The sequence below is a fragment of the Tetrao urogallus genome, assembly GCF_951394365.1.
Source record: "Tetrao urogallus genome assembly, chromosome: 6".
NCBI lineage: Eukaryota > Metazoa > Chordata > Aves > Galliformes > Phasianidae > Tetrao > Tetrao urogallus.
Genome location: NC_136819.1, coordinates 56,633,926 through 56,646,554, shown reverse-complemented (window position 1 = coordinate 56,646,554; position 12,629 = coordinate 56,633,926). Strand labels below are relative to the sequence as shown.

The 12,629-nt window shown below is 51.1% G+C and overlaps 1 protein-coding gene across 2 annotated transcripts in view; it reads left to right on the top strand.

The window, feature by feature from the left end:
• Positions 1 to 287: 287 nt before the first annotated feature.
• Positions 288 to 12,629, top strand: part of SAMD4A (sterile alpha motif domain containing 4A) — a gene marked incomplete at both ends in the record, with an annotated part of 64,014 nt that continues 51,672 nt past the window's right edge. For both annotated transcript variants that reach the window (XM_079537155.1, XM_079537154.1), the window contains one exon: positions 288 to 483. In XM_079537155.1, the coding sequence (XP_079393281.1) occupies positions 288 to 483 (196 nt within the window). The remainder of the gene's footprint in view (positions 484 to 12,629) is intronic.

Sequence of the window (12,629 nt, the reverse complement as noted above, 5' to 3'; positions counted from 1 at the left end):
TTATTTTACCTTTTTTTTTTTTTTTTTTTCCCCTCCTTCATCTTTTTAAATTTTTCTTAATTTTTTTTTTTCCCCACCTCCCCTCCCACTCCTCCCACCCCCATTTACTCCGCATCGCCATCGCCACCCCCGAAGAAAACCGAGCGAACCCGAAGCTGCACCCTACGCCCACCCACCAACCCAGCCTCGCATCGCAGAGGAAATCCTCACCGTCACCCGGCTCTATCACCGGGGGTTGGGGGGGAGGAGGAGAGCAGCCCTCCCCTCGCACCCCGGCCCTCAGCACCATGATGTTTCGAGACCAGGTCGGCGTTCTGGCCGGCTGGTTCAAGGGCTGGAACGAGTGCGAGCAGACTGTTGCGCTGCTCTCGCTGCTCAAACGCGTGAGCCGGACCCAGGCGCGCTTCCTGCAGCTCTGCCTGGAGCACTCGCTGGCGGACTGCACCGAGCTGCACGTCCTCGAAGGGGAGGCCAACAACCCCGGTGAGTTTGCTGCAACCCCTTTTATTTCCCCCTTTTCTATTCCCTTTTTCAGTTTTTTTCCTCCTTTTCCGTCCTTTTCCTTCCTTTTCCCCCTTCCTTTTTATTTACTTTCCCCCTTTGTGCGTTCCCCCTTATCTGCCCTAATGCAGCCAAAGCCATATATCCATACCTAACCCCTGTTGATCTCCCCACCCGCCCCGCCATCTCTCACATTTTCAAACTGCTGATGGCTCATTCCACTTGGCTTCCAGCACAGCCAACTATTGCGCGGTGTAACTACGGGAGCATGAATGATTGGTGGCTTTTTTTTTTTTTTTTTTTTTTTTTTTTATTCCTCCCCCCCTTCCTCCTTCCATGCAGTTTCCTGTGCAATAAGTAAGTCAGGTCACGTAGAGTCTGGATTTTCCAGGCTTCTTTTGGACAACGTGGCTCGCTTTGCTCTCTGCAACAAGGAGCCCATCGCTACCTTAGGCGAACTGTTATTTTCTCAAGGTCTGGCCAGCTGGGTTATCTGAATTTCTTTGAAATGTGGCAATTTCTGTTTCATCACTCAGATCCTGTTTGGACGCACTTTTTTTTTTTTTTTTTCCTTTCGTTTTTTTTTTTTTTTTTTTTTTTTTTCTTTTCCTGCAGCTCTCAATACCCCCCTTGTGTTCTTTCTGCTGCTGCATTCATGGGATGCACTGCAGGGAGTGTGCAGGGCTGGGAAAGTGCATTGGGGCTTTATGTGACTGCTGTCCCGACTTCCTCAACTGTGCAGAAGTCAATGGAGTTGGAGTGAAGTATTAATGCAGTTATTGGGGATGTTATATGTGCATATCATAGAATGGCCTGGGTTGAAAAGGACCACAATGATCATCTCCTTTCAACCCCCCTGCTATATGCAGGGTCGCCAACCAGCAGACCAGGCTGCCCAGAGCCATGTATGTTCCTGTACGTGCCTTTGCATGCATGTATTGCTAGCGTATGTCCCCGTGTGTGTATTTACAGTGATGGGGTTGGAAGTTGCTGTAGAGTTTCTGAGGTGTGGAATGCGAGTCTTAAAGTTGGACAGTTGGGTTTTCCCCAGTCTGTACCCCCAGAAATGGAGGAAATGGAAAAAAAAAAAGGAGGAAAATGGAGGGAAAGGGAAAAAAAAAAAAAAAAAAAAAAAAAAAAGGAAAGGAAAACAGAGAGGGGAAAACAAAAAGAAGGAAAAGTGGACAAGAAATAAAAAGGGAGGGGAGGAAAAAAAAAAAAACCTAAGCCCTATTGCAAAGCATCCTTTTTGCTTCAGACCCAGGGGTTCCGCTCAGGGCCGGAACGCATCGAGCGGATCCCAATGGCGATCCGCTGCAGTCGGCTCCCAAACAGAGCCCCAGTGTCTGCGGGGCGGGAGGAGCGCAGTCCCGCTCCAGCTGTTCCCCATTAGGGCCGCTTGGCAGCCGGCCCCGCTGCCATTTGGTGACGAGGGCCAGCGCCGCGGGGCCGAGCCGCCCGCCCGCAGGAAACCACCCCGAGATCGGCGATGGTCCGAGGGAGAAAGGCTGGAATTGGCCATTTCCTTTTATAGCTGCAGGAATGAGAGGCAGGAATGCTGCGGGGTGCGCCTCGGTGCTGGGATGCTGCTTTTAGAAACGGCTGAAGGGCCGAAGCGCGGCCGCCCGCGTCGGCGCAGCCCTGCCTTGCGTCCCCTGCGGCAGATAGAGCTGTGGTTTAATTCTTACCTGCGCTGCTGTTTTCCTTCACGTCGTGTTTTGAGTTTTCCACTGCGGGTGCCCATGGGTTCCAGTTGTGTTTTGCACATCCCAGTGTGGGTGCCCTTGGGTTCCAGGTGTGGTTTTGGGTGTCTTGCTGTGGATATCCCCAGCTTCTGGTTGTCTTTTGGGTATCCTGTTGTGGGTGACTGTAGGTTCTAGTTGTGGTTTGGGGTGCTCTGTGTTGAGTATCCCTTGTAGTCAGTTGTGTTTTGGGATGTCCCGTTCTGGGTGCCCTTGGGTTCTGGTTGTGTTTTGGGATGTCCCATTGTGGGTGCCCTTGGGTTCTGGTTGTGTTTTGGGATGTCCCATTGTGGGTGCCCTTGGGTTCCAGTTGTGTTTTGGGATGTCCCATTGTGGGTGCCCTTGGGTTCCAGTTGTGTTTTGGGATGTCCCATTGTGGGTGCCCTTGGGTTCTGGCTGTGTTTTGGGATGTCTCTGTGGATCTTCTTTGGTTCTGGTTGTATCTTGGTATCCCGTTGTGGTTGCCCTTGGGTTCTGGCTGCCTTTTGGGTATCCCTGAGTCCCAGTAATGTTTTGGATGGATGACTGCCATGTCCCTGGAGAATGGAGAGCTGTGTCTATGTTTGCCTTTCAGCCATGGGGTTGTGATGCAGGCAGTGTGGTGAAGTAAGGCTGAACCATGGGGTCACTTGCTCTGACGATGGGAAATGTCATCCCCTGGCTGTCTTCACTCCCTATAGCCAGGGCTGGTGCTCAGCTGTGGGGCCAGGGACACATCCTCTAACATCCGTACCGCAAACCCAGGTTGTGCCATCAGTCCCCTTCTCTCTGGGGGGTTTCCCTTGGCAAGGAGCCGGGTACCCGCAAGCATCCCAAGGGATGTGATGGTTCCTTAATGGAAAGGGGAATTGGAGATCTGCCCCGCAGCTCTCGGCTGTAGGAAGCAGCTTTTGGTCTGCTGCCCTGTCCATAAAACCACCTGTGTCTTTTAAATAGCATTTGTCACTTGACTGGCAATGGAATCACACCAAGTTCTGAAAGCAGCATCGTCACTGAGCCCTGTGCTGCTCTGTCTTTGAATCCTGCTGTTTGTTCCATGGGAGCGGGGCTGCCTTGAAGGTGTTGGTGCTCAGTTGTAAAGGACAAGGAAGAAGCAAATTCTCTGCTCCTTGCTCTGGTGAAGTGTTTGGCTCGTGGTTGTCCTGCACAGTGGCCCCGGGAGGTATGCAGACACAGCTCACCCTCCACTTGGCTCACTGTGGGGTTTTGAGCATGGAGTGCATCCCTCAGTGCTGGGCAGGGTTACCCCAGGACCTCACAGTCCTACACCCCGATGAGGGCATCCACACCACACAGATTTGGTGTCCCGGCAAGGAGCTGCTGGAGGAAGAGCCAGGGAGAGGCAGTGCCTTTAATTAGACCAAGTGATGCAGCTGGAAAAAATGGCCAAGCGCAAAGGTGCACCAGCTCAAAGGAGGGCTTGTGCTCGTATTTTTTTTTCCAGCTGTCTAATAAAAGCCACAGCTTGTGCCTGCAGAGCTCGCCTCGGTTGCCCTGGGGTGGTTGTGGCTCCATTTTGTTGGGAAGCAAAACCCCATTCCCCTCCAGCCACCCATAGCAAACTACCCTGTACCCGGCCTGAGGGCCGTGCCCTGCTTTCTGTTTTCCTTGGCTTTGCTGTAATGCTGAGTTCTGGTTTAAGTGCCTGTGAGATGGGAGCACTGGGAAACGCTGGAGGCAGTGCTGCCAGCACATCTCTACCTAAAGGGGATGCCAACAGAGCTGCCAGCTTTGGTCCTGGTAGATGACGAACTTCACTTGTGATATTCTGTTTTAATTAAAATGGTTTTCTTTTTAAGGGGCTTTTGTCAGCTGGGGAGAGTTGGAGCCCTCAGTGCTGTCCCCCTGCTTCGTCTGTGCCGGAGTTGGTGATATCTTGTGGAGGCCAGGCTGGACGTGGCTCTGGGCAGCCTGGGCTGCTGGTTGGCGACCCTGCACATAGCAGGGGGTTGAAACCGGATGATCATTGTGGTCCTTTTCAACCCAGGCCATTTTATGATTCCAGGTTCTTGTAATCCCTCATCAAACCCCACCGTTATCATTAATTTAACTTAGAATCACGTAAAGACCTCTAAGATCCCCAAGTCTAACCCCAGCCCATCCCCATCCACCCACTGACCACCTCCTTAACATGTAGCCCATGAACGCCATTATTTTCCAGGCTGGGAGCAATGTTTGCAATCAATGTGACTAACTGAAATAGTAATTAGTGTGAATGCCGGCTTTATTTTAAGACACATTCGTCAGTGCTGCAGCCCTCTGGCTCCGTGCTGCTGGCTAATGTTACTGCAGATAACCTGCAGGGAAAGGGCAGGTCGCCTCGTGCTGCTGAGCTGTGGGGGCAGAGCTGAGAGCGGTGATTTGGATCCATTTTGGGGTGCAGATGGCTTTGGGGCTCCCCCTACCCGCTCTGTGCAGCAGCCCTCAGCCAAGCACCGGTGGCTGTTGAAGGCTTCCTGCTGCAGGGGCAGCCCAGCAGTGGGGCTTGGCACCGAGGGGACCGATCCTTGCATGAATCATGCGTGGATGCCTGTGTGCCTCTGAGTGTGCATCGCCCCCTCTATTTTCTCCTTCTATATTCAGCGCATAAACAAGAGCGGTGCTCTCTGTTAACTCTTGGTTTCCCAAGAGCTGCCTCAAGGCTCTGCGTGATGCTGAAGGAGGAGGAGGTTTGGGCTGGAGCAGGCAGAGACCCAGGACTGGCTTCCCGCTCCCTGGCAGGAGCTTTTCTCAGCTTTGCCACGCAGCAGGCGAACGCCTCTGGGTCTGGTGGGAGCCAAGCACGGATCTGCAGCTTGCAGCTCCATTTGTTGATGTATGCCGTGAGATGGGTGCACTGGAAATGTTGGCAAAGGTGCCCGGATTGTTGCTGGTGGCTCTGCTCTGCCTTCCTGCGTGGGACTGATCTCTGCACAAAGACCTGGGTGAGGACCTTGGGGTTTGCTGGTATTGATTCTGTTGCCCTTTGCGGCCATTCCTGGGTGCAGCCTTGAGGTACAGTGCAAAATCTTCCTTCTGTTACATTTAAAATAAATAATTTTACTTCTGCTGTCTCAGGGCAGCAGAAGACCTTCTCCTGTACCAGTGTGCTCAAACAAATCCAGAGGTGTTTCCATTACCGTTGTGGCACCAATGGCAGCTTCTGCTGCTGTCCCCACAAGCCTCACCTGGCATTTGCAGGAGCTAGACGTGGCTTAAAGATGCTCTTTCCTTAAAGCAGTGTTAATATTGCAAGTGCCATGAGCAGGGTTTGGCAGCTCTGCTCTTCCTTTGCTCTCAAGCAGCCCTGGAGGGGCCATGCAGAACCTGGGGAAGCTCATCTGTTACTTATCTCCATGAGTAATTCCTTCCAGACTGCCTTTTTTACTTTTTTTTTTTTGGTAAAACCTATTTCAGATGAGCCACAAACTGTACTTTTAACCTGTTCCTTGTATACATCTGATGGGATGAGGCTGGTGTTGGGGTTGGAGACTCAATTGCTGTGGGAAGTACTCAAGGAGCTGTAAAACATGGTTTGAATGCTTGAAATACTCCAAAATTTGCACGCCGCTGCAATTTATTTCCTTGTTTCACCATAGCCACTGCCAGTGTCCCTCAGTGCCTCATCCCTCCAGGAACAGTGAACCCCCTTTCCCTGGGCAGCTGTGCCACTGCATCGCTGCCTTTTGGAGAATAAATCCTTCCTGGTATCCAACCTGACCTTCCCCTGGCACAACCTGAGACCATCACCTCTCATCCTATCACTGTTACCTGGGAGCAGAGGCTTAACCTGTAGAAGACGATGATCCTCATTGTGATCACCCATGGGGTCAGCTCAAATCTCAGCGTTCCAAAGGGATGGACTGTGTTCAAAAGGAGAAACAAATGATGTCCCCAGGCTGTTTCCCTGCCGATAACGCGAGTGGAGATGCAGTGCTGAGCTGTAGCCACCTGAGTGACCTTTTGAGATAAGAATTGTTATTGACTGGCAGAATTATGCTAAACTGATAAGAATCCTTTTTAAAAGAAGGGAAAAATCAACACTCTGTAACCATAACAACGGGCTGGACATGGAGCTGCTCGTGATGCTGGTGTCTCAAGGGTGTCCACAAAGGATCCCCAGAGCTGGGGACCTCCTCACACCAATGCTGGTCCTGAATTTCCCTAGTTTGCAGTGAATTGAGGGTGAATGTGGATGGAATGTGTTTGGGGCTAGATGCTGCTGTTATCTGTGAGCAGCAGGGCAAGGATGGCTCCTGTTTGCCGTTTATAGCAAGTCTGAGTGTTTGCCAGCAAAGTTGGCCATGTCCTGCTGTCATGCTGGTACTATGGTTGGTGGAGTTGCAGAAAACAACCTGGAGCCATTGATTTTTTTCCTTCCCTACCCCCTTGTGCTTGTGTAGCAGGTATCTGTGTGTCATTGAAGGCATCCATCCTTGTAGTTCCCAGGTGGGGCCAACCAGGAGATGAGTGGGAAGGTGAATCGTTTGAGTTGGAAGGGCTCCTTAAAGGTCATCTGGTCCCACTCCCCTACAATGGGCCTGGATGTGAAGATGTGGGAGAAGGAGGGTAGGCCAAATAAGGCAGACAGCTTGCAGCCTGGAAGGCCAACTGTATACTGGGCTGCATTAAAGGTGGCCAGCAGGGAGAGGGAGGTGATTCTGTCAGCTCTTGTGAGTCCCTGTCTGCAGTACTGCATCCAGGCCTGGGGCCCCCAGGGCCCCCCCATCTTTCTTGTAGAAAGATGCAGAGCTCTTGGAATGGGTCCAGAGGAGGGCCACTAAGATGGTCAGAGGGCTAGAGCACCTCTCCTATGAGGAAAGGTTGAGGGAACTGGAATTGTTCAGCTTGGAGAACAGAAGGCTCTAGGGAGACCTCGTTGTGGCCTTCCAGTACTTGAAGGGAGCAGGAGGGGGAACGGCTGTTTGTGAGGGTGGATGGTGATAGGACAAGGGAAATGGCTTTAAAGTGAGACAGAGGAGGTTTAGGTTGGATATGAGGAGGAAGTTTTTCAGCCAGAGGCTGAAGGCACAGGTTGCCCAAGGAGGCTGTGGATGCCCCATCCCTGCAGGCATTCAAGGCCAGGCTGGATGTGGCTCTGGGCAGCCTGGGCTGCTGGTTGGTGACCTGCACACAGCAGGGGGTTGGAACTGGATGAGCACTGTGCTCCTGTGCAACCCAGGCCATTCTGTGACTCTATGAAATGCTTTATAATTAGGTTCTAAAAAAACTACTAATCTGTCCATTTAGAGTGTGTACCAACTAGGGGTGCACAACTCAATGCATTGGGCTACTTGCTGGACTGGGTGATTCCCAGAGGTCCCTTCCAGCCCTTATGGGTCTGTGCTGGGGAAATGGATGACACAGAGCTGCTGTTATGATGCGTGTAGCACACAGTGCAGTGCAGAGGTGTGTGCTCAGGCTGTGCTCATGGCGTTATTCCGCAGCAGTCGGTTGGATGCTGAACGCTTTTTGTGGTCGATGTCAACCCTGGGTCAGGCAGAGAGCCCTTATAAATAACACTGGGTGGATGGGGACCATAGCTGCTGCTGCCCAGCTGTCTGCATCACCGCCCAGGCTTTGGAAAAGCTGATCTGAGATTCCACAGGGAGTGGGTATGGAGGTATTTAAAGCAGGGGAGCAGCTAAAAGCGGGTTGTGCACTAAGAAGGGAGTGAGGCTCCATCTTGAGGACAGGTGGCCAGCGCTGATGGCTGGGCCTTGCATTTTGCCAAAACCATTGTTGCACTGATCCAACATCACGTTGTGGTTGATGTGCAACACTGCATTTAGGTGCACTTGGAACTTTCTGCTTGTCATCTTTTATATGGGAGCGGGTGAGCCCCAGGGGGATCCTGCGTTCTTCTCTATGGAGTGGAGGAATTCCATCAGAGGAGCTATTGTTTGGCCCTGTTCTCAGCATTTTGGCAACTGCTCTTTAGATTAACCCTCCTGAAAGGGGAGGGTGCTCTTTGCTGGGTTCGAAATAATGGCAAAAATGTGGGCAGATGCTTTTGCATTGTTAAGTCGATACTGGCGGGTAGCGGGGAAGCATCGTGTGGGATTAGAGAATGAAGGAGCCAAGTTCTTCAAATCCCTCATAAAGCCAAACTGCACGCTGGCACTGATGTTCAGTTGCTTTCTGAGTTTAAAATAGAAGCAACTTATTTTTGCCCCTATACCCCGGGTGGTTGGTGGTCAGTGATGCAAACGCCCAGGGTGCAGAGCCCGACCAGCTCCAGTGTGACCCACAAGGTCCATCAAGGACATTGGGTTGGGCACCAAGTCCAACTCCTGGCTCTATACGAGATCATCCAAAACCCAAACCCAATGTCAGAGCAGTGCCCCAAGCACTCCCTGAGCTCCGGCACTCAGGGCTGTGCCCGCTGCCCTGGGAGCTGTGCCATGCCCACAGCCCTCTGGCGCACAGCCTTGCCCTAACATCCCATGTGCTTGAGTCAGTCCATAACCTTCAGAGCCCCTGGCCCAAAACTGTGGCTCCTGGGCTGCTTGGAATCAGTGCTCAGGGTGTGCAGATGTTGGGTTCCAGATAGGTGCTGAAAGGTGATCCAGGAGCAGCACAGTGGCCCAGATGTGTTTTAATCTGATGCACTCTTGAGTTCAGTTTACACATACAGTTACTCTAATTTCTTTGTCGTGACCAAAGAGACGAATCCTCTCTGTCAGATGCATTTATAAAAACAGATCATCTTTTTTTGGCAACTGGGACAGAGGCAATGATGTAGGATTTTCATCCTAGGTGTGAAGAGCCCTGTAACACAAGCAGCCCCAATCCTTTGTTGTTGCGGTGTTCATAGGGAGAGCTCATTAAAGCTGGCACGATCACTCAAGTAAATGAGAAATGAATGAACTTAAAATAAAAGGCTAAATCCTGCCGCATTAAAGCAGTGGTTGTGATTTGTTAAGAGCCTGGTTTTTTTGCATGTGAACCTGGAGTAATAGGGTTGCTTTACCTTTTAAAGAATTTAACAAGACACTCTAATTTTCTCTTAATGTTGCAGTGCTTCGAAGTAATACAAGGTCAGACCAAGCGTAACTAACTCCAGTCTGAAAGCAGAGGGTAGCCTGTTTCTCAATAGACCTACAATTAGTGAAACAATGCGCGTGTCTTGGAGAAGGTTTTAGCAGGAAATGAGACTGCTGGAATCGCTGTCACTACAAGTATGTGGCGGGTTTTCCATCACTTTATTATTTTATGTTTTTTGTAAGGGGGATCCCTGCAGAAGCCCAGGTCTCGCTTGGCTTGGGTTGAGCCAGCTTGCCTTTGGGATGCTGCAGTTCCACCAGCATTTCGGGTGATGCTCAGGGCAGGTGTTAGAATCACAGAGTTGTGGAGGTTGGGAAAGACCACTAAGATGATATCCTGCCCTAACCCACCCCCTGTGCCCACCGACCATGTTTCTCAGTGCCACATCTCAGTTCTTGAATGCCTCCCAGGACTCAGCAAGTTCACTGATGTTACAAAGCCAGCTGGTTCCAGCAGGTTCTGGAGTGTCTATGAGGAAAGGCTGCGTGATCTGCGTCTGTTCTGGAGAAGATTGAGATGGGATCTGATGAACGTTTATAAATATCTGAAGGGAGATGGGAGGCAAATGGATGAGGCCAGGCTCTTTTCGGTGGTGCGTAGCAATAGGATGAGGAGTAATGGCCTAAAACTTGAATGTGGGAAGTTCCATACCAACATATGGAAGAGCTTTTTTATGCTCAGGGTGACGGAGCAGTGGAACAAGCTGCCCAGAGTGGTGGTGGGGTCTGCTTCTATGGAGATAGCCAAGAGTCGGCTGGATGCCAACCTGGGTGACCTGTTGTAGGGAACCTCTAATGGGAGCAGCAAGGACGTGGCCTGAGTTTTGTTTTGAGGAACAGGGAATGGAGTGTGCTGATAGTCCGAGTTTCTGACTAACTCAATAAGCTGAAGAATGCGGCAATATCGGGAATGAGATCCTGTTCTTAATTGCTCAATTGTAAATGATGGCGTTTCTCCAAATGGAATTAATTTATTGTTTTTCAATTCCTGTAAGGAGACTCGGCAGCACGGAACCCAGCAGTTAGCATCAACATGGCAGTAGGGAGCTTCCGTTAAGGCAAGGCTGGATCGGGCCCTGGGCAACCTGAGGGAGCTGTGGTGTCTCTGCTCACTGCAGGGGGTTGGACTAGATGGTCTTTAAAAGTCCCTTCCAACTCTAAGGATTCTGTGATTCAAGAAGTCAGAGGCATTTTGGGGGAAAGGGTGCGTATGCAGCCTTTCGTGTTGGCTTTTGGACTCTTCTTTCAAAAAGAAAGGAAAAACCAGGTGCAAAAACGGGATGTTTTGTGCATGTAGGGGTTGGTGGGGGTGAGCACGGGGTCCTTGTGTCACCTGGCCCTGCTGGTGTTGGTGGCCCAGTGGGGCCCCTCCTCACCCAGCCCTGGGGCAGGGTTCCCCCCTAGGGATGGGGATCCCCATGCTGCAGTGTGTTCCTGGTGGGGCCAGGCACTCAGCCAGCGCTCATAGCAGTGCTGCTGCTGTATTTTTAGTTTTCTCTTCTGATTTTTTTTTTCCTTCCAATTTTGGATGTGTTTTTGACAGCTTTTACCTGCTGAGTCACCAGTCATCCCCTCGCACGGGAGCTGCTCCTCACGTCCCAATTCCCCGAGCAGGCTGGGGCGACCGGCATTTAAAAATAAAACTTGTCAAGGAAATGTGGGCTTTTTTGAGGCTTTCTTCTTTTTTCCTTCTTTTCCTATGGTTTGCTCTGTGTATGGGAGGGCTATTGCACAGAAGCGATGCCTTCACAAGGGTAGGATGGCTCTGTGATGTATTGCTGCTCAGAGGAGCTGGGTGTTGCAGTCAGATAACAGTACAACTTTTAATGTTGAGCGTATTCTGAAGCTGCAGCATGTGCTCTTGTTTTCTAGAGATGGATTTTCTTGGTGGTAAACCACAATTTGAGCCCACAGAATGGCCTGGGTTGGAAAGGATCACAATGCTTGTCCAGCTCCAACCCCCTGCTGTGTGCAGGTCGCCAACCAGCAGCCCAGGCTGCCCAGAGCCACATCCAGCCTGGCCTTGAATGCCTGCAGGGATGGGGCATCCACAGCCTCCTTGGGCAACCTGTGCCAGTGCCTCACCACCCTCTGGCTGAAAAACTTCCTCCTCGTATCCAACCTAAACTTCCATTAAAGAGCACAAACTCTTTCACAGAATCATTCTTGTTGGAAAAGACCTCTAAGGTCATCCAGTCAACTATCCACCTACCACCAGTATTGCCTGCTAAACCGTGTCCTTTTGATTCTCATCACATAACAAATAACACCCATTTGCTGTAATGTAGCAGGACTGCTGTCTCCAAGGCTCAGCCTTGCTCCTGGCCCTTGGGTTCGAATGGCATGAGTGTTTACAGCTGTTTTTTAAATGTTGCTTAGTGCTTAATCTGCAACACTTGCTTGTGAGCTGCCTGTTGGCCACCAGAATGCGGTGGCTGGCTCTCCAGAACCCACATGGAAATAGTTTGGATACACGTAGTGGCATTCATGTGTCTGAAATACCTTCCTTCGTTCTGCTTTGAGTATTTTCTGCCCTGAAAAACTCATGTCGTGATTACTTGGTTGAGCTGCAGCTCTGGGCATGGCGTCTATTGGCAGGGAGATGGTAGTATCACCATCCATAGAGGTGTTCAAGAGCTGTGGAGATGTGGCAGTGAGGGACGTGGGCATAGTGAGGGTGGGCTGGGGTTGGACATCATCAGCTTCGTGGTCTTTTCCAACCTGAAGTTAGAAACTTCTAGTGGTTGGTGACCCTGCGCATAGCAGGGTGGTTGAACGTAGATGATCTTTATGGTACTTTCCAACCCAGGCCATTCTGTGGTTCTTTCTATGATTCTATAAATGATTCTATGATTGGGATTGGTGTAAGCCACTTCTTCTAGCTGTATTTGTGCAGATTGGAGCACGTGTTGATCCTGCAGTATCAGGGAATGCTTCACAGTGGGCGAAGCTGCCCTGCAGTGCTGTCACATTCCTTATTCCCTTTTCTACAGGATGCCCAGTAGAAATCAGCCATATTTGTTTATATATGGATCCTCCAGGTAGCTGTGTTTAATCGGAGCACAGCAGCTGCTGGGTTATTGGATCTTAGGGAAAGGTTGCTTTAACTTTGCTCTTCTAGAAAGCGCCATCGTCTTGTGCGGGCACCCTGCCCTGGAGAGGAAGGATGGGGTGTGTGTAACAAGAAGTGATTGGGGAACAACTGCAGCCTGAAATTGTAGCTGGGCTGGGAAGAGGAGGCTGAGGATGAGCGGGGCCCCTCGGCATGGTCACCGGCTGCCTCAGAGGGGTGGTGGAGAGGAAGCATTGGTGGGATGCCTCGCTGCCACCTCCCTCATCAGGGGGCTCGGCGCTGGGCAGA